The 19,210-nt window shown below is 36.9% G+C and overlaps 1 protein-coding gene across 3 annotated transcripts in view; it reads left to right on the top strand.

The window, feature by feature from the left end:
- Positions 1-19,210, top strand: part of UBN2 (ubinuclein 2) — a 126,338-nt gene that overhangs the window by 68,209 nt on the left and 38,919 nt on the right. For 2 of the 3 annotated variants that reach the window (XM_020998067.2, XM_020998066.2), the window contains exons 8-12: positions 14,568-14,697; positions 15,722-15,840; positions 16,333-16,446; positions 17,013-17,156; positions 18,051-18,101. In XM_020998067.2, coding sequence (XP_020853726.1) covers positions 14,568-14,697; positions 15,722-15,840; positions 16,333-16,446; positions 17,013-17,156; positions 18,051-18,101 — 558 coding nt within the window. The remainder of the gene's footprint in view (positions 1-14,567; positions 14,698-15,721; positions 15,841-16,332; positions 16,447-17,012; positions 17,157-18,050; positions 18,102-19,210) is intronic. The other variant, XM_020998068.2, reaches the window with a different exon arrangement.

Below are 19,210 nucleotides of genomic sequence, written 5' to 3'. Positions count from 1 at the left end.
CTTCCTGTTTTGAGATTCCATGAAATATTAGGTTCACTACATTGTTGTACTATGGTATTTCTCTGGGCTTATGAAAAATTATTCCCCTGATTATTGGCTTTTAGTGAGAATGAATATAAATTACATAAATGTTTGTAATAAGTGTTTGTGGCCCAATGGAAAGTATCTTAAATGAAAAAGCTATAGAATTTGAGGGGAAAAAAGTAATGTATACAAGTATAAGCATGTGTGTGCACACGTGCTTGATTTCAAATTAATGGCCATTTAGTTCATTTGGTTAGAGTATAATACTGATGAGTCTGTGGGTTAATGAGTGTTACCAAAGATTGTAACAAATGCTGACTGTTGTTCCCAAAGGCAGTTGGGTGTAAAATTGTTAACAACAGGAATGTTTTGACTATCACTGGATTGACAAGATTTTGTTCCTTTAACTGAAGAAAAAAATAAAATGAATGCCTAGTTGTGGGAGTTAGGGTGAGTAGCATTTTTGATAGTGATAGAGAGACAGTTGAGAGTTACAGTCTCATAAAGCAAATATGTAAATAAATGTACAACAATGAAGTGCTATATACCATGCAGGCATTTAATAAATATTAATGTTAGTAAATCCTGGCAGCCTTTTGTAGTAGATTACGTTCACTTTTTTTTTTAATTTTTATTAAAAAAAAATTTTTTTTTCCATATGCTTTGGAGTTGAAAATTTTTCTCCCTTTTTCTCCCCTCCACCCTCCCCAAGACGGCGCACAGTCTGACACAGGCTTTACATTTACATACCCATTAAACATATTTTCACATTAGTGAAGTTGTAAGTAAAAATTAAAACCAATAGGAGGAACCATCAGAAAGATGAAACAAAATTCAACTGAAGGTAAAAATAAGTGAGAGCGATTTGACTTCCATAGTTCTTTCTTTGGATGTGGACAGCATTTTCCATTCTGAGGCCTCTGGAGATGTCTTAGATCCTCGTGAGATTACGTTCACTTTTTAAGAAAGAAGATTTTTTAAAAAAATCTTCACAATAATCTGGCCCATTTGACCTGATGAGTGAAGATACTTCGTCCCCTCCCCATGGGTTGTGTGTGGTATGTTTTCCTAGGTCCTCCTTTCCATAGTCATAGCCAGAGATTCATTCCCCTCCTGCCTCCATCAACCCTGTCGCTTTGCTTTACGTTACTTCCCCCCTTTTTAGCCAGAACTACCGAGCGATGTATCCAGTAATGCCCAAACTCCGTGACTTAGAGCCTTAGTCTTCTTTCTCTTTTTTCCTTCCATTTAGTATACTCAACAATCCAAGATCAGATTTTTTTTAATCAGCAAGTGGGAATATCCTTTTTTATCTTATCTCCTAGGCAAGAACAAAGCCATTCCTTTATCAAGAAAATGATACCAGGTGCTTACCACCTCCAGGACATGATACCCCAAGTCAGCAGACTCTCAGCATTCTAGAATTGCCCTGTTATTTTTTCTTTCTTTTTTTTTTTTTGGTGAGGCAATTGGGGTTAAGTGACTTGCCAAGGGTCACCAAGCTAGTAAGTGTCAAGTGTCTGAGGCCAGATTTGAACTCAGGTCCTACTTACCCCAAGGCTGGAGCTTTACCCACTGCACCACCTAGCTGCCCCTCCCTATTACTTCTTAAAATAGAATTTTCTGCTCAGTTCCTTTTCCAAGGTGGAATTCCTAGCTCGTAATGTTTCCAGTGGGAAGTGATATGCTGTAGGGATGGGATGCATGCAGAACACAATAAAACTCAGTAAATTTATTTTGCATAGTACATCTCCCCTCATTGACCTTACTTCTTTTCTACACAGCCTCGATCTCAGTAGTCAGCTGTTTCATGGATGTCCTTGAATGCCTTGTTTGCTTAATCTCTTGGAATTCTTGCTCTGCTAACCAGCTTTAGATAACTCACATCATTCATCTTCTCCAGTGCTATTCTCATGCTGAAGCTCCTACTTGGGGAAGTCAAAAAATCATACACATTTTTACTTTGCTGCATGTGCTACATGAAAAGCCTTCTATTCATCTTGATGGCTTCTTATTCTCTTACAAAGTTTCCTCCCATGCTTATTAATCTTTTACATAATCCTCACAAACTGCCATTCCTCTTTTCTGTACCTTTTTCTTCCTAGCTCCTAGAAAGAAGCATCTACACTCATTGCTTCTGCTTTTTTTTTATCATCTGCTCATTTCTGTAATTGAATGAACTATCTTTTCCAAAGCTGCCAATGAGCTTTTTACTGTTAAATTCAGTAACCCTTCCTTAGCTTTCATCCTCATTCCCTTTCTGTAACATGTGATATTATGAGGCAGGTAGGTGGTGCAGTGGACAGAGCTCCAGCCTTAGAGTCTGGAGGACCTGAGTTCAAATATGTTTTCAGACACTTGACACTTATTAGCTGTGTGACCCTGGGCAAGTCACTTAATCCCGATTGCCTCACCAAAAATCAAAAGAAAAACAAAAAATTTAAAAAAAGAAAACAAACCTCATCTGGTATTATTATCCTCTTCTTGGATATTTTTTTTTTAATTTTTTTTCTTAGTTTCTGTTGCAAATTTCTGTCCCCTTCTCGTGACTCTATGACTATTGTACTTCAGTCTCTTTTGCAACCTCCCATGTGTCTTTTGAGCATACTTCTTCCCAGAGGCTCTGTTCTGGACCCTTTTTACTTTCTAAACTCTCTCTGAGTGACATCTGCTTAGGATATCTTGTGTATCTCAGAGATATATGGAACCTCAGAGACTATGTTGTCCAATCCATATTTGCACAAGAATCTTCTCCAGAGTACGTCAACAAGTGTTCATCCAGCCTATCCTTCAAGATCTGTAATTCAGTGGGAGCCTATACCATCTCAAAGCAACATACTCCTCTTTAGCTAGCTCTGATTGTTCAAAAGTTTTTCCTAATATTCAGGCCAAGTCTGTCTCTCCACAACTTCTATACATTGTTACACTCTTCATCTCAGTAAATAACTCCAGAATTTGCTCTCTTTCTAGATCAACAGTACTAGCCATCTCTATCTAGTTGTCCGTTGGTATTTAAAATGCCAGAAATGGAGCTCATCATTTTTGTTGCCCTTCCCTCCCTCATCCTGGTTCCTTAACACATACACTTAACCTATAGCTTGTCCAAATTCATCTACGTATGTTGAGGCCACCACCATCTTTCTGGTTAAATTACTTAAATTTGTAACCTCAGAGTCCTTAACTCTTCTCTCTTCCACATTCTAACTCTCCACTGTCCTATCCAACAATGTGCCAGGTTTTGTTGAGTGTATATCTACAGAATCTTTCACATGTTTCCTCTCCTTCTGAAATAGCCACTGCCCTAATACATGCTTACAAGTGCTCCCTAATGCCTCAATACCTCTCTGAGTCTTCTCTGTCTTTGTGCCTCTCTCTGTTGGTAGCCTTATTAGCTCCTATGGGTTTTACTATTAAAGCTGATCAGATGTCTCAAAGATATACATGTCCAGCCCCATTCTCTCTTCTGAGTTCTGGTTTTGTTTCACTGATTTTTTGGACATTTCATCTTGGACGTCTTAGAGACATCTTAATTCAACATATCTGAAACAGAACTCACTCAACCCTGCTACCATATTCACTTGTTTGTGTCAAAGGTGCCACTATTCTTCAGTTTTCCAGATTTATATCTTTAGTTATAGACTCTTCACTGTTTCTCATTCCACATATGTAGTCAGTTGCCAGATCTTGTCTTTCCTTCCTCCACAACATCTCTCACATCTGACCCTGTCTTTCTCTGTTCGCATAGCCATGACCTTAGTTCATTCAGACCCTTGTCACCTCTTTCCTGGAAGGTACCTACCAATTATTTTCTTTGATTAAAGTCTCTCCCTATTCTGAACAATCCTTCATACTCCTCCTAAAATTATTTCCCTTAAGCGCCTTTCTGATCACATTACTCCCCTACCCAGTAAGCTATAGTGGTTCTCTATTGCCTCTAGAATAAAATATAAACTCACTTGTTTTAACATCTTTTAAAACCCTTCAAAACCTTTCTCAGCCTGTCTTTCCATTATACATTATTCACATTCCTGCACTCTATCGTCTGTCTAAACTGGCCTTATTTTTGTTTCTCACACATAGATTTCCATCTTTTCATCTCTCTTCCTTTGCACTGACTATTCTCCATGCTTGGAAGGCATTCCTTCCTCACCTCTACTTCATAGAATCCTTCTTTTCCTTCAAGATACAAGCACCACCTTCTACATGAAGCCTTTTTTGATCTCCCCAACTATTAATGCCCTCCTTCCCTATCTTATATTTATTCTGTATATAATTATTCTGTGCCTACATGTTGTTTCTCCTGATTGAATATAAAGTCCTTGAGAGTATGAATTGTTTTATTTTATTTTTTTTGTCTTTAAATCACTAATTCCTAACACAGGGCCTGGAAAATAGAGATGCTTGATAAATGTTTGATTGATTAACCTTAGAAGGTCTATTTTATATTTGGTTATCTCTAATTATTTTATATTTGGTTATCTCTAATTTTAGGATGTTTTTCCTTTAAAACTTTAAACCATGTGACTTCCACCCGTTGCTCCTTCAGGGTCAAGATGAACAAGTCTAATTCCTCTTCTACATGGTAGCCCTTCAGATACTTGAAGAGAACTGTCATATTCCTCTCTTCTTCAGGTTAATTGTCCCCACATTCTTTAATATACTCTACTTTCTCACCTTCCAGATCACCCTCTTCTGAATGTACTCCAACTTGCCTATATCCTTACTAAAATGTGACATCCAGAACTGAGCACATTATTCAGATTTGCTCTGATCACAGAAGGCTAGAGGACGCTTATGCCTCTCTTAATGCAACTTACAAGAGCCCTTAGTCTTTTTCGCTCTTGTGTTTCACTCTTCACTCATATTCATTAAAATCCCCCAGAGCTTTTTCTTAGGAGCTATTGTTGAACTACATTTTTACCATTTTGTACTTGTGAGGTTAATCTTTTTAAACCAAGGTATAAAAATTTACTCTTACCTTTATTAAATTTCATCTTACTAGATGTGGCCCGTTGTTCAAGCCTGTAAAGATCTTTCGAGATTCTAACTTGATCATTTAGTGTGTTAACTGTTCCTCTGTTTCATGTTAATCTGCATTTTTGATAATAGCTGATATAATGTTTTAAGGTTTGCAGAGTACTTATTCCCATTTTGTAGAAGAGGAAACTGAATCCCAGAGTTAGTAGATTGCTCATGGCAACCCAGCTAGTAACTGTCAGAAGTGAGATTTGAATATAGGTCTTCCTGACTCCACGCCAAGTATTAGATCTACTATATGCAACATTGTCTTTCTTGGATTTAATCAAAATCGTTAATAAAATTCTTGAACGGTAGACTGTCAAAGACACATCCCTGGTGCATTCTATTAGAGAGTTCTCTACTCTTTTGGTCTGGCTACAGAATCAATTCCCAATTCATCTAACTGTATTATCAGTTTGGTGTAGTTGAGAACTCTGTACTTAGAAAAAGAAGAGGACCTGAGTTTGAATTCCTTCTCTGCTGCTTGCTAACTCTTTTTCTTTGGACGAGTCACTTTTCTCAGCTTTAGTTTTCTCATCTATAAAATGAAAGTATTGACCTCTACCTTTGAGAGCCTTTCCAGTTCTTAGTCTTTGATCCTATGATTTTTGTGGTCATTTGGTCCACATTATTCTGTCTTATTCTTAAGGGTAGTATGGGAGACTCTTACATGTTTTACTGATATTTAAATGTACTTTGTTCACAGCATTTCCCTAACTTCTACAGTCTACTTATTGTCGAAAAAGAAAATGAGATGAATCTACCATGACTTTTTTTAAAATTAAACCATACCTACTTTTAGTTGTCCCTGCTTTTGTTTTTGAATGTTCACAAACCATCTCTTTATTTCCCCAGAAATAGAAGTCAAGATCACTGGCCTATAGCTTTAAATTTCATTTAGTTCCCTTTATCAAAAATCAGAACATTTGCCCTTTGGCAAATTTCTTCAAGATCTTGCAGTGATTACTCACAGAACTCAACAATTACAACTGCCAGTTCTTTGATTGTACCCTAGGTTATGATTTACCTGGGCCTGGTGACTTTAACTTAAGTTAAAACAACTAGGTGTTTACTTACCATTAAATGAGATCAAATTATATAGTATTTATAAAGCTTTTAACACAGTGCCTGGCACATAATAGATACTATATAAATAAAGAAAGTTTTTATTTCTGTGGAGAAATAATTCAGCCAACAGACATTGCTTAAGTGCTATGAAAGAAAATCTGTTCTCTGTATTTTGGGCACTATTCCAGCAGAAAGTTATTAATTTAGATTATTTTAATCTAAAAATTTTTCTGCTTAGAGAAAAGTCCAAACCAAGATCTCCTCATGGCTCTCCTCCTTTCCCCTCCTATTGCCTCTGTTGCTTGATTTCCCCCCAAAACCACTGTGCCTCTTAATTTCCCTGTTTCTGTTACCACACTTTCAGTTACCCAGATTTGCAGCTTTGGAATCACGCTAAACTATTCACTCTCCCTTACCTCCCCAAATCTATTCTGTGGCCAAGTCTTGTCACTTCTACCTCTACAATTTCTCTGGCATTCCTTCTGTCCTTTAATACACCTATCATCCTAGTTCATCTGGAATACTGCAGTATCTTCCTAATTGGTCTCTGCCTCGAGTTGTTTTTCAAATATATTTTCCACACACACTTGATACTACTTTTAAAGCATAATTTTAACCATGTCCCTCTCTTCTGCTTAAAAACTTCCAATGGTTAGTTTCCCTATTGCCTGTAGGATCAAATACAAACTCCTCTTTTTGTCTTTTAACACTGTTCGCAATGTGGCTTATTCCCCTTTACATGCTCTGTATGTCAACCAAACTGGCTTATTTGCTATACCTCATATGCCACATTCTGTCTTCCATCTCTGCGTCTTTCTACTGAGCAAACTCCATGCATGGAGTACATTCTGTCCTCACGTTGGCCTCTTAGAATCTCAAGGTTTTTTTCCAGAAGAAATCATTCAACAGATATTAAGTGCCTCATGTGCTAGGCACTGTTGTCCTCATTGTTTATCACCATCTCTAACAGTTCTAGGCTTCAGCTTGACAGTGTTATAGGACTATGTGTCTCTTTAGTGTTCTTGCACAGTTCCCTGCACATGTTAGGTGCTTAGTAGGTTTTTGTTCAATAGAGCTGAATGGAATCCTCATTTTCTTGCACTTGCTTCCATCTTCTGTACGTAGAAAACTCCCTTTACTAATATAAGCCAGCACCTTTCCTGCAACTTACAGTCTTTTTAAAAAATTTCATTTTTAGTTTTCAGTGTTTACTTTTGTAAGATTTTGAATTCTAAATTTTCCCTGTTCCGTCCACTACCCCTTCCCCAAGACAGCATACAATCTGATATAGGCTATATATGTATGATCATATGAAACATTTTCATGTTAGTCATGTTGTAAAAGAAGAATCAGAACAAAAGGGAAAAACTGCAAGAAAGAAAAAAACAAAAAACAACAACAACAACAAAAAGAAAATAGTATGCTTCAGTCTGCATTCAGACCTCGTAGTTCTTTCTCTGAATGTGGATAGTATTTTGCATCGTGAGCCTTTTGAAATTGTTTTAGATCATTGCATTGCTCAGAAGGGCTAAGTCTAACAAAGTCAGTTGTCACACAATGTTGCTGTTACTGTGTAAAATGTTCTTTTGGTTCTGTTTACTTCACTCAGCATGAGTTCATGCAAGTCTTTCCAGGTTTCTCTGAAATCTGTCTGCTCACCATTTCTTATGAAACAACAGTATTCCATTACATTCGTATACTACAGTTTGTTCAGCCATTCCCCAGTTGATGGGTATCCCCTCAATTTCCAATTCTTTGCCACCACAAAAAGGGCCGCTGTAAATATTTTTGTACATGTAGGTCCTTTTCCCTTTTTTATGTTCTTTTTGGGGTACAGACCTAGTAATGGTATTGCTGGATCAAAGGGTATGCACAAAACCCCTTTGGGCGTAGTTCCAAATTGCTCTACAGATTGGTTGGGTCAGTTCACAATTCTACCAACAATGAATTATTGTTCCAATTTTCCCACATCTTCTCCAACATTTATCCTTTTCCTTTTTTGTCATGTTGACCAATCTGATAGGTGTGATGTGGTACTTCAGAGTTGTTTTAATTTGCTTTTCTCTAAACAGTAGTGTTTTAGAGCATTTTTATCATATGACTATAGCTAGCTTTAATTTCTTCTTCTGAAAACTACCTGTTCATATCCTTTGACCATTTATCAATTGGGGAATGATTCTTATAAATTTGGCTCAGTTCTCTGTGTATTTTAGAAATGAGGCCTTTATCAGGGACCCTGGCAAAAAAATTGTTTCCCAGCTGTCTACTTCCCTTCTAATCTTGGTTGCATTGGCTTTGTTTGTGCAAAAGCTTTTTTAATTTAATGTAATCAAAATTATCCATTTCGTATTTTATATGTTCTCTCTCTTATTTGGTCATAAATTCTTCCCTTCTCCATAGATCTGACTATTCCTTGCTCTCCTCGTTTGCATATAGTTTCACCCATTATGTCTAAATGGTGTGCCCATTTTGACCTTGTCTTGGTATATGGCAGCATACAGTCTTAAAGAGTTTCCTGGGGGCAGCTAGGTGGCTCAGTGGATAGAGCACCGGCCCTGAAGTCAGGAGTACCTGAGTTCAAATGTGGTCTCAGACCAAATACTTGATACTTGTATGACCCTGGGCAAGTCACTTAACCCCAGTTGCCTTTTAAAAAAAAGAAAGAAAGAAAGAAAAAAAAAAGAGTTTCCTGGATCACTGAGAGGTTAAGGGGCTTGAAGGGGGTCATGTAGTCAGTGTCAAAGGCAGTTCCTAAACCCAGGTCTTCAGGATTCAGAGGCCAGCTTTCTATCCATACCACACTTTCTCTTCTTCTGTACATTCTATTAAAAATCTGAGTTGGTCACTGCATTTCTTGTCTAGCCGTTATCAGTCCAGAATAGCAGTTCTACTGTTTGTGCTTTACCTTTAGAAGCATGAAATTATCATTAAGGTTAGTTCATGAACCTGTTAACAAATACATTCTATTTTCCACTGATTAGAATTCTCTATAGGCAAGAAAGTCTTTATTTCTGTGGAGAAATCAGTCAATTAACAAATATTTATTAAATGCTATGGTAGAAAATTATATTCTCTGTATTTTAAGCATAAGCCCGACAGAAACAATTTTATTAATTTTAATTATTTTAGTGTAAGCATTTTTTCTGCTTAGAGAAAAGTCCTGACTGCCAGAGTCTTCTCATGCCATTAGAAATTTATCTCCCATTAGTCATTTTGGAGTTAAAATTTATAGTATTTTTGAGCAAAGAAAATTTCACAATATATTAGAACATAGTTGCAGAGCTTAGATAAAAGTTCATTTAACAGTATGCATTCATCAGACAGCACAATCATAACTTAAAATCCTCATCCTAAAGAATCCTTTCTTAAATCATTTTATCTGGTTAAGGATGGAGCTAAGCAGTGACCTTAACTAAGTTAAAGTAGTCCCCACTCTTAAATCTAGTTACTACCTTTAATCCATTTTTTTTGGTACCATAGAATATAATCTTAACTTTTTACAGAGTTTCCTAATAGAAAATAGTTTTTTTAAAGGAGGGATAAGTTTGTTATCCTAGAAGACTGACTAAGTGCTAATAAGTTTTCCTTCAAGTGAATTTGGAAAGGACTTGAGACTGGATAAATATTTCTTAATATTTTCTTTAAGTAAAAGGAGACCTTAATATGCTTCTGTGGCACCTAGTGTATGCCATGTACTATGCTAGGTTGTGGTGATACAAAGTAAAAAAATAAAACAAATCTACTCTCAAGAACTTTGTATTTTTTTTTATTAATTTATTTTGATTTATCAACAATCACTTCAATAAGCTTTTGAGTTTAAAATTTTTCTCCCCCTCCCTTTCCACCTCCCTCCCCAAGAGAGAACGCAGTGTGATATAGGCTTTGCATGTACATTCCTATTAAACGTATTTTCACATTGGGGATGTTGTAAGGAAGACTTAGAATGAATAGGAGGAACCACCAGAAAGAGGAAACAGAAGAAAAAAAATAGCAATTAGTATGCTTCGATCTGCATTCATACTCCATAGTACTTTCTTTGAATATGGATAGCATTTTCCATCATGAGACCTTTGGAGATGTCTTAACCCTTCTCAGCAATGCAAGGATCTAAGTCTTTCAACCTTAGTCATAACACAACGTGGCTGTTACTGTGTATAACATTGTCCCTATTCTGCTCACTTCACTCAGCATCATTGCATACAAGTCTTTTCAGGTTTTTCTGAAGTCTGCTTGCTCATCATTTCTCATAGCACAATAGTATTCTATTACATTCATATACCACAACTTGTTCAGCTGTTCCCCAATTGATGGGCATTCCCTCAACTTCCAATTCTTTGCTACCACAAAAAGAGCTGCTATAAATATTTTTGTGCATGTGGGTCCTTTTCCCATTTTTTTATGATCTCTTTGGGATACAGCCCTAGAAGTGCTATTGCTGGGTCAAAGGGTATGAACATTTTTATAGTATCCCTTTGGGCATCGTTCCAGATTGCTCTCCAAAATGATTGGATCATTTCACAACTCCAGCAATGCATTAGTGTTCCAGTTTTCCCACATCTTCTCCAACATTTATCATCTTCCTGTTTTGTCATGTTGGCCAATCTGATAGGTGTGATGTGATAACCTCAGAAAGAGCTTTATATTCTAATGGAGGAGACAACAAGGACATATATAAAGAGAATAAATAACAAGTAGTTTTAATACAAGTTTAGGGAAGGTTAAGATACTAGCAGTTGGAATTAGAAAAGGCTTCATGTAGATGGAGATGTGTAAGTTGCATCTTCAAGAAAGAGAGATTATGTGAGATGTTGAAGTAATGAGAGCGTTCGTTCCAGGCATGCAAGAATGGCCAGTACAAAGGCAAAGACGAGGCAACAGTTGAAGTGATGTGAGAAACAGAGAGAATGTTAGATTGGTTTTTTGCACAGTAACAGTACAGGAGGGGGAGTATTGCACATGCACATGATGTTCAAAATCTAAGTTGGAAGAAGATTGTGAAAGGCTTTAAAAGCTAAACAGAGGAGCTTGTTTTATCCTAGAGACAGTCGGGAGCCATTGAAATTTGAGTAGGATAGCAACACGGTCAGATCTGCACTTTAAAAAATCCCCTTGGGTAGTATTAGGTGGCTAGGTATTGCAGTGGATAGAAAGCTGGGCCTTGAGTCAGGAAGAAACCTGAGTTCAGACCCTGGACAAGTAATTTAACCTCTGTCTACCTCACTTTTCTCAGCTGTAGAATGGAGATAATGTTAACACCTACCTCCTGTGGTTGTGAGGATCAAATGAGATATTTGTAAAGTGCTTACTATAGTACCTGGCACATAGTAGCTTTAATAAATGTTTACTTCCTGCTCCCTTCTTCCCCGTTAGAGTATAGGCTGGGGTGGGGAGAGATTTGAGGTACAGATACAATTAGGGTGCCATTGCAAACTAAGCAAGAGATGACGAGGACCTAAAGTAAGATGAATTATCTGTTAAATAGGAGAAAAGGGGCTGAGTGCAAAAGATGTGGAACTAGAAACAGCCAGATTTTGCAACTAATTGGACATGTAGGGTCAGAGACAAGGAGCAGTTGAGGGTAATACTGAGATACAAATATCAGAGACTAGAAAAATTTTGGTGCCTTCAACAGAAATAGAGAATTTTGGTAGAGGGGTGCCTTTTTTTGAGGAAATAATGAATGAGCACTATTGTAGAGATGTTAAGTGTGAAGTGTCTTTGGGACATCCACTTTGAAATGTCTAATAGGCAGGCAGTTGGGGATGCTAGCCAGAGGCTTAGGGACATACTGGGCCTATGAGTCATCTACACTGAAATGATAATTAAACCCATAGGAGCTCATGAGGGATGTCTTCGGGAATACCCAGATGTAGTGGACATAAACCAGCAAAGGAGTCTGAAAGGAGAACCAGAAAAGGGTAATGCCGTGAAATATCAGGGGAAAGAGAAGAGTAGTCCTTATCTTCTTTGACATAGACATTGGACCAACTAGCATCCAGAGGAGTTTTCTCCTTTTTGGCTAACAGTGCTGACCCTGGAGTCAGGAACACCTGAGTTTAAATGTAGCCTCAGCCACTTGCTAGATCTGTAATCCTGGGGCGAATTATTTAACCTCTGCCTCATTTTCCTCAACTGCAAAATTGGGTAATGAACTGCACCTACCACCCAAGATTGTTGTGAAGAGCAAATGAGATGATATTTGTAAAAGTGCTTAGCATAGTGCCTAGCACATAGTAGGCACTTAGATAAATGCTTATTCCCTTCCCAATCCCCTCTGTATAAGGAAGCTGGACTTCCTTTCCTTTTCAGAGTTATAGTTCATTCTGAAGCAGTTGAGCCATGGTATGAGTTTTGAAGAGTATTGTCTAAATCTTCAGATCATCCCCCTGCTCCATATATTTTACATTGATAGTTTTATTAATTAGCTCTAGGCTGCATCTTAAAATTGTATTACAGTGACTATTTTGAGCCTCTACAACTCTATACAATAGTAGCTGCCACAGAAATTTTTCCATCTTTGAGAAGAAGCACACTTACCAGAAAGCCCTTTCTCCAAAGACATTTTATCCCTAATAGCTTCTGAATATTCCCTCATTTTCCCCCACTGATAAAATCCTAGGCCAACTACTTTTTAAACATCTTATTTAATTGTTTGCTTAGAAATTATTCCTTGTCTGCTTCCCAGAAAAGCACTTGAGGTTCCTTATAAAACTATAGTTGAAACAATTTAATTGAAAATGAAAACAACTAAAAACAGCTAAAATAAGCAGATGTTAAAAAGATATAGCTATTAACAGACAGTCGAGATAAGGTAGTTACCATATTTGAACGTTGAACATAATTGAGTTTATTTGTCAGGGTTCCCTGGAAGGTAAGTTACGTAAGGAAATTTGTTTAGTTGTGTAGTACTTAGAACATAATAAAGGGAAACATTATAAGTTCATCTGGAGAGAGTGTTGGTATTTTTCTAGGATTACATTAAGAAAGAAACTGCTACAGATATGGAAAAATACTACTTTGTTTATTTACCTGAACTATATTGGTGACAGGTCATATTTTTCCCTGAATTTCCAGGAACAGGTCCTTTAGGTCAAGACCACTTTGTGTTAGATATAGGAATCAACTCAAAACATCCTAGTTGAATCAGTCAACCAATATTTTTTAGTGCCTACCATGTGCCGATTACCATGCCTAGGTGCAAAGGATGAAACACTCTCTGCTCACATTCTAATAGAGGAGGCAGCTACCTATAAAATACATACAGGTGACTAGAAAGTTAGTAAACATATGCAAAGTAAGTTTGGAGGATCCTATCGGGTGAGAGATTCAGGAAACATTTCCTAGGGCTTGAACTGTCTTAAAAGATGGAGAATCTCAGAAGGAATGCATTCCAGGCGTGGAAAGTCAGTGCAAAGGCTTGGGGAGGAGAGATAAAATGTGTGTGAGGAATAGAAAGAAGGCCAGTTTGGCAAGATTGAGGGGAAGCTGTGTCTAGTACAGCTTTAATAATAGTTTGGGGCCAGGTTGTGAGGAGCTTTAAAAACCAAGAAAAGGAGTTTGTAGTTTGTCTTAGGAGCAATAGGAAGTGACTGGAGTTGATTGAGTAGGGAAGTGACATGGTCAGATATGTGCTTAAGGAAAATTACTTTAGTAACAGCATATCTGTTGGAGCAGATGGAGGGAAGACAGACTTGAATCAAGGAGACCAATTAGGAAGCAGTTGCAATAGTCTACGTAAGAGGTGTGTTGAAGGCCTGAACTGCATTTTGAAAACTTGAATTTGTTCCAAGAGATTAATATAATAGGGAACATTTTGAGCACTACTCAAATTTTGAGTTTGTTTGAATTTTTCCACAAGAAATATCGAGAATATAAAAAAACTGTATCACTTTACAATCGTTCACAAGCTCCAACCCTTCCAACACCCACCTCCATAAACAAAATCAGGTCTTTGTCAGACTAAGGTGTCATATTTATTATATATCTTCTGGTGCAATAAGAGCCTTAAGAAGGGGCAGAAGTGGATAGAGCACCAGTCCTGGATTCAGGAGGACCTGAGTTCAAATCCAGCCTCAGACTTGTGGTACTTAGTAGCTGTGTGACCCCCGGGCAAGTCACTTAACTCCTGATTGCCTCACCAAAAAAAAGGATCCTTGAGGAGAAAAGGGCTAGTTCGTACCCTCACTCTCACCACTTTCTGCCATGGCCTCAAGCTCAATCTCAGTTGTGGATGCAATTGGTGATACAGGACCAAATCTCAGTGGAGAGATTGGGGCTACACATACATGCATGCATATGATGTCATATTGCCATTACATCATGCTGCCTCTGGTATTAGGAATAGTGGGGATATAAAAGAAAAATAGATTTAGTGTACTTGTGCTATCCATCCCCTAGTTGCTGCATGATTCGACTTAACAAAATCTATAGCAATTTTTTTAATTACTTTTGTTTAGCATTGAATTACAGTTACAGGAACAAAGCCCAGGCATCCGAAGTGGAGTCTATTCTCACCTTGAGGCTTTCGTACCGTGTAATAAAGACACACTGGTAAAACGTCTAAAAAAGCTGCACCTCAATGTTCAGGTAAGATGTTGAAGTCTTAGAGTTTTATCTTGAATGTATGAGATGTGATGTAGTCAGGAAGCTTATTTCAGTGAGTGACTTGTGGAAATTTCTTATTACTTTTGAATTGTATATGTCCTGAACATAGTTTCCTGGTTAAGAAATTTGAAGAGTTGACAAATCTTAGAAATAGTACTGGACTGGAAGTCTCATTCCAACTCTACTACTAGTTAACTGCGTGGCATAGTAAGGCACTGGTAGACTCAAGACCCAGGTTCAAATCCTGCTACAGACACTTATTAGCTATATGACCCTAGGCAAGTCACTTAAATCTCTAGGTCTCTGTTTCTTTATCTACAAAGAGTAGAGGCTGAACTGATGGCCTTAAAGATCCCTTCCTGAACTAAATTTATGATCCTTTGCCCTAGGATCTTATGACAGAACTTAGTAAATCATCTAATCTCTCTTTTAGCCCAGTTTTTAAACTAGGTGTAAGTCACAGCGTTTTCTTAGGAATTATGAAGACCAATGAGATAAGAGAGCTTTGATGTCTTCCAAAGAAATGCATATAAAAATATGAAATAGAATTCTCGTGTAATTTTTAAAGCTTTAATTGCCTAATGTTGACCTGCACATTTAGGAAGAGTAAGTTTGTGGAGAATTACTTGTAAAGAAAGGTAAAATGAAAATTCCATTTTAAATCAGAAGCAGGTTAGATAAGAAGTTTACTTTAAGTCATGGCTACATATTTCCTTCACATATTGATTATTAAAGTGTACTGGTATTAATTTAACTGACAAATATTGGATGTCCAAGAAAGATGAAATGGAGGTGGAAAAACAACTTAACACTGTTTTATGCAATTTATTTTAAAGAAACTTTACTACAATATGTTTGGGCATATTATTTTTAAAGCATCCTTATTCTGGAGGCCTAGTTGTAATTTAGAATAGACATCTCCCAAAATCTGAAATGTCTTCTGCAGATTCTTTTGCAGCATTCATTTGCAAATTTGCTTGTAAAAGCTTTGTTGTTTTTCTCCTAGGATGATCGTTTAAGAGAACCATTGCAGAAACTGAAATTGGCTGTCAGCAATGTTATGCCTGAACAGTTGTTCAAGTATCAGGAGGACTGCCAGGCTCGAAGTCAAGCTAAGAGTATTAGGTATGTATAACTTCAGGTTGGATAGACTCCTGAATTTAATCTGTCCCATAGCTAGAATTTTTGATTGCTGGGGATTGGCTTTCAAGAGGTCTCCACCATACCTGAGTAAAAATCCAAATGTCCCAGTGCTACAGTCCCTACTAGAGCAGAATTATCACTTCCTACCGCTCCCATGATATCATCAAGATAAAAAGTAACTTCATTAAATGGATGTGTTGTATTTAAGATCTGAAATGCAGCCACAGCCTGCAGTAGCCAGGTAATACCCACAATGACCAGCTAGAGTGCTGTGGGCCCCGAATAAATACTTTGTGAACTGAGAGGCAAAATACTATCTGTTATTGTTTGACTAATAATCTGAGGAAGATCTTTACCACATCATTTGGGAGCTAACATTAAATTCAATGTTTTATATAGAAATGTTGATCCCCTGCACACTTTGTCATGGATTATGGCTTTACCATTCTATGAAATTAAATGGCTCATTTTCAGGTCACAAGCAGATGAAGAACGAGAAAAAAATGGATCTGAGGATGATGATGATGAGAAACCAGGAAAACGGGTCATAGGACCAAGAAAAAAATTCCACTGGGATGATACCATTAGGTATATTTTAACTATATCCTTTACTCTTGTTTTATAAAAGGAGTCCGGTTATGGGGAAGACTAGATCTGGCAAAGGAAGGACTAGTATGGAGAAAACATTTATATTCAAGAGAGTTACTTTGCTTTAGATCTTTTCTCATTTCTGTAATTTGAACTATGCAGTTTGTTATATGATACTTTCCCACAAATTTTTCATTTCCCCAGAATAAATCAAGAAGCAATACATTTTTTTCTGTCATTTTCATGGATTAGGTCCAAAAATTAGTAGTAAGGGTGGAGTGTCTTTGTGAAATAAATCAGCTGTCTGTCTTCTCCATCTTTTTTGCCAGTATTCCTTAATTGGAATATCACTGTATTTTTTTTTTGACCCTATGTCAGCCCTTGGTGGTTTGATTGAAAAAGCATTAGTTGTGAGTGTTTTGATGTAAACAAGGTGTTCTAGAAATAGAGTAAATGCATCACCAGATAGTTTAGAAGTGGTAGGTGTCTCTTACCCTAATTTCATTTCTTGAACTCTTTAAAGAATTGTCTACAGTTTTTATAGTCAGATTTTTTTTCCTGTTTAGGGCTTTGTTATGTAACCTTGTCAAGATTAAGTTGGGATGCTATGAGCTAGAGACAAATAAAAGCCAATCTGCTGAGGATTATCTTAAGACCTTTATGGAGACAGAAGTGAAACCATTGTGGCCTAAGGGCTGGATGCAGGCTAGGTAAGAAATTTAGCATCCTAAGCTGTGTATCATCTTGTTCCTTATGTTACTTTAAAAAAAATTTTTAAACATTTTGCTAAGAGCCTACTATGTGCTGGGCACTATACACAGCCGGATAGAAACACTTAGGCCTCCTCTCTTATGAAATTTACATCCTTAAAGAGATAAGATAGATATAGACATGAGAATGTGGAAATACAAAAAGTTAATTTTTACAAGACACATCTTTTGTGTGTTTTTGTTTTGCCAGTAGTAGAGGAAGGTGAACAAGAGGGTAAGACTCGAAAGAACAATATAAATTTGGGGAGAGAGACTATTATTAGTTAGTCTAGAAATTCAGTAATAGCAAAAATAGAAGGATTATTTATGGGTGGCTACTTCGAAGTTAAAAATAATCTGTATTTAGGGTACATAGGAAAAGAGACATTGTATTCTACAGGAGGTTAACAACTAGAATTTTTCATTGAAAGAAGATTTTTCAAAAGGACTTTCTCAAAAATTCAGGGAAATCACCTCTAAATACTTGAAAGGTTCATAGTCTAAGTATGGATGACCAGCCTCAGCAAATTGAGAGGTCATGTAGCCTTTGTGTCTTCAAACCTCTTTACATTGTAGTTCTAGTTAATGGGGAAAAAATGATCTATTATCCCACAGTTAGATATGCTGAAGTCTTAAAATTCAGTGGGATAATTAGAAGCAAAGTCTCGTTTTCCAGCCACTTTGGTAAGAACTTAGAGATCTATCCAACAAGTGATTATCCATAACTCAGATGTTTTTCCCAAGTCAGTAATTCAGTTGACCGTGCAAATAATCTTTCAAGTGATAGATAGTGGCAAATAATAACTGATTGAAAACCCAGGGGTAACATTGTCTATCTGCCTTTTTTGTCTCTAGAATGCTCTTTAAGGAAAGCCGAAGTGTTCACAATCATCTCACTTCTGCTCCGTGAGTAAATATAGAGGCTTTAAAAAAAAAATCTCATTTGCTTTCATTTTACCTTATTTCACAGTTATCAAGCTATGTTAATCTCTTAGAATTTGGGGAAAATTAATGGTATTCAATCCATTTTGACTGATAATAAGGAATTTTAGGAGATTAAAAAAACAATTAAGAATGCAATGAAATGATGGATTGAATTTGTTAAGCATCTAAACTGTACTCATCATACAAAAATTGTGTTCCAGAAGTACATCTGTAAGTTGCTAATACTTACAACATGGTTTCCCCTAAAAATAATGTCACTCTAAGTAGTGACTAGGCTACCAGGCTAGCCCCCGTAAGTCTGTAGACAACTAACTTAAGGCGGTACTAAAAGGCAGTGTGCTATATTGGAAAGCACACTTGGCTAGGAATCAAAAAACTTGTTCTGATCTCAGCTCTTGTCACTTAGTGTGTGCCCATAAACAAGTTACTTAATATCTGACCTCTCTGAGTCTTAATTGTCATCTATAAAGTGTGCTATTAGTAATCCAACATATGACTGTGTTATAGAGTTGTTTTAAGGATCAATTAAGAATGTGAAAACACTTTGTAAACTGTAAAATACTGTATAAATTTTAAGTAGTATGGTTTTTTTTTTCCAAGCAATATGTTTTTAATACTATTATTACTAGCCTGAGTTCTGGGTCCTATAAGGAAGAGACCATGTAGTGTAAGAGCAAAGAAGAAAGTTTCATCTTCTTTTCTTAACATAGAGTTGCTATGCAAAATCTTTGAAATAGGCAGGTTTTGCTTATATGTCCTCCTACTTCCTTTTCTGTTCCTCCAGGCTGTCTTCTAGTATCTATTCCCCCAATTTCTTTGTGTTGTCCTAACCTCCAAACAGTGGCCCTCTGGCCCAGGCCTGCTCCATGCTTCAGAGTACTACAAAAGTTCCTACCTTCCATCTCCTCAGTCAAAAGCTCATTTTCTCGGGGTAATTAATCAATGCTCTATAGCAGACTGACTTATTTATTGTAGCAGACTTAATTTATTCATACTATTGTTAGCTCTTTAATATTCAAAATATATTTGCCTTTTTAAGAGAAAATATTTGTTAACTCAATCTATAATTG

The sequence above is a fragment of the Phascolarctos cinereus genome, unplaced genomic scaffold (genome assembly GCF_003287225.1).
Source record: "Phascolarctos cinereus isolate Bilbo 61053 unplaced genomic scaffold, phaCin_HiC Scaffold_1;HRSCAF=81, whole genome shotgun sequence".
Taxonomy (NCBI): domain Eukaryota; kingdom Metazoa; phylum Chordata; class Mammalia; order Diprotodontia; family Phascolarctidae; genus Phascolarctos; species Phascolarctos cinereus.
Note: the sequence above shows the minus strand (reverse complement) of the source record. Positions and strands in the feature narration are given on the sequence as shown.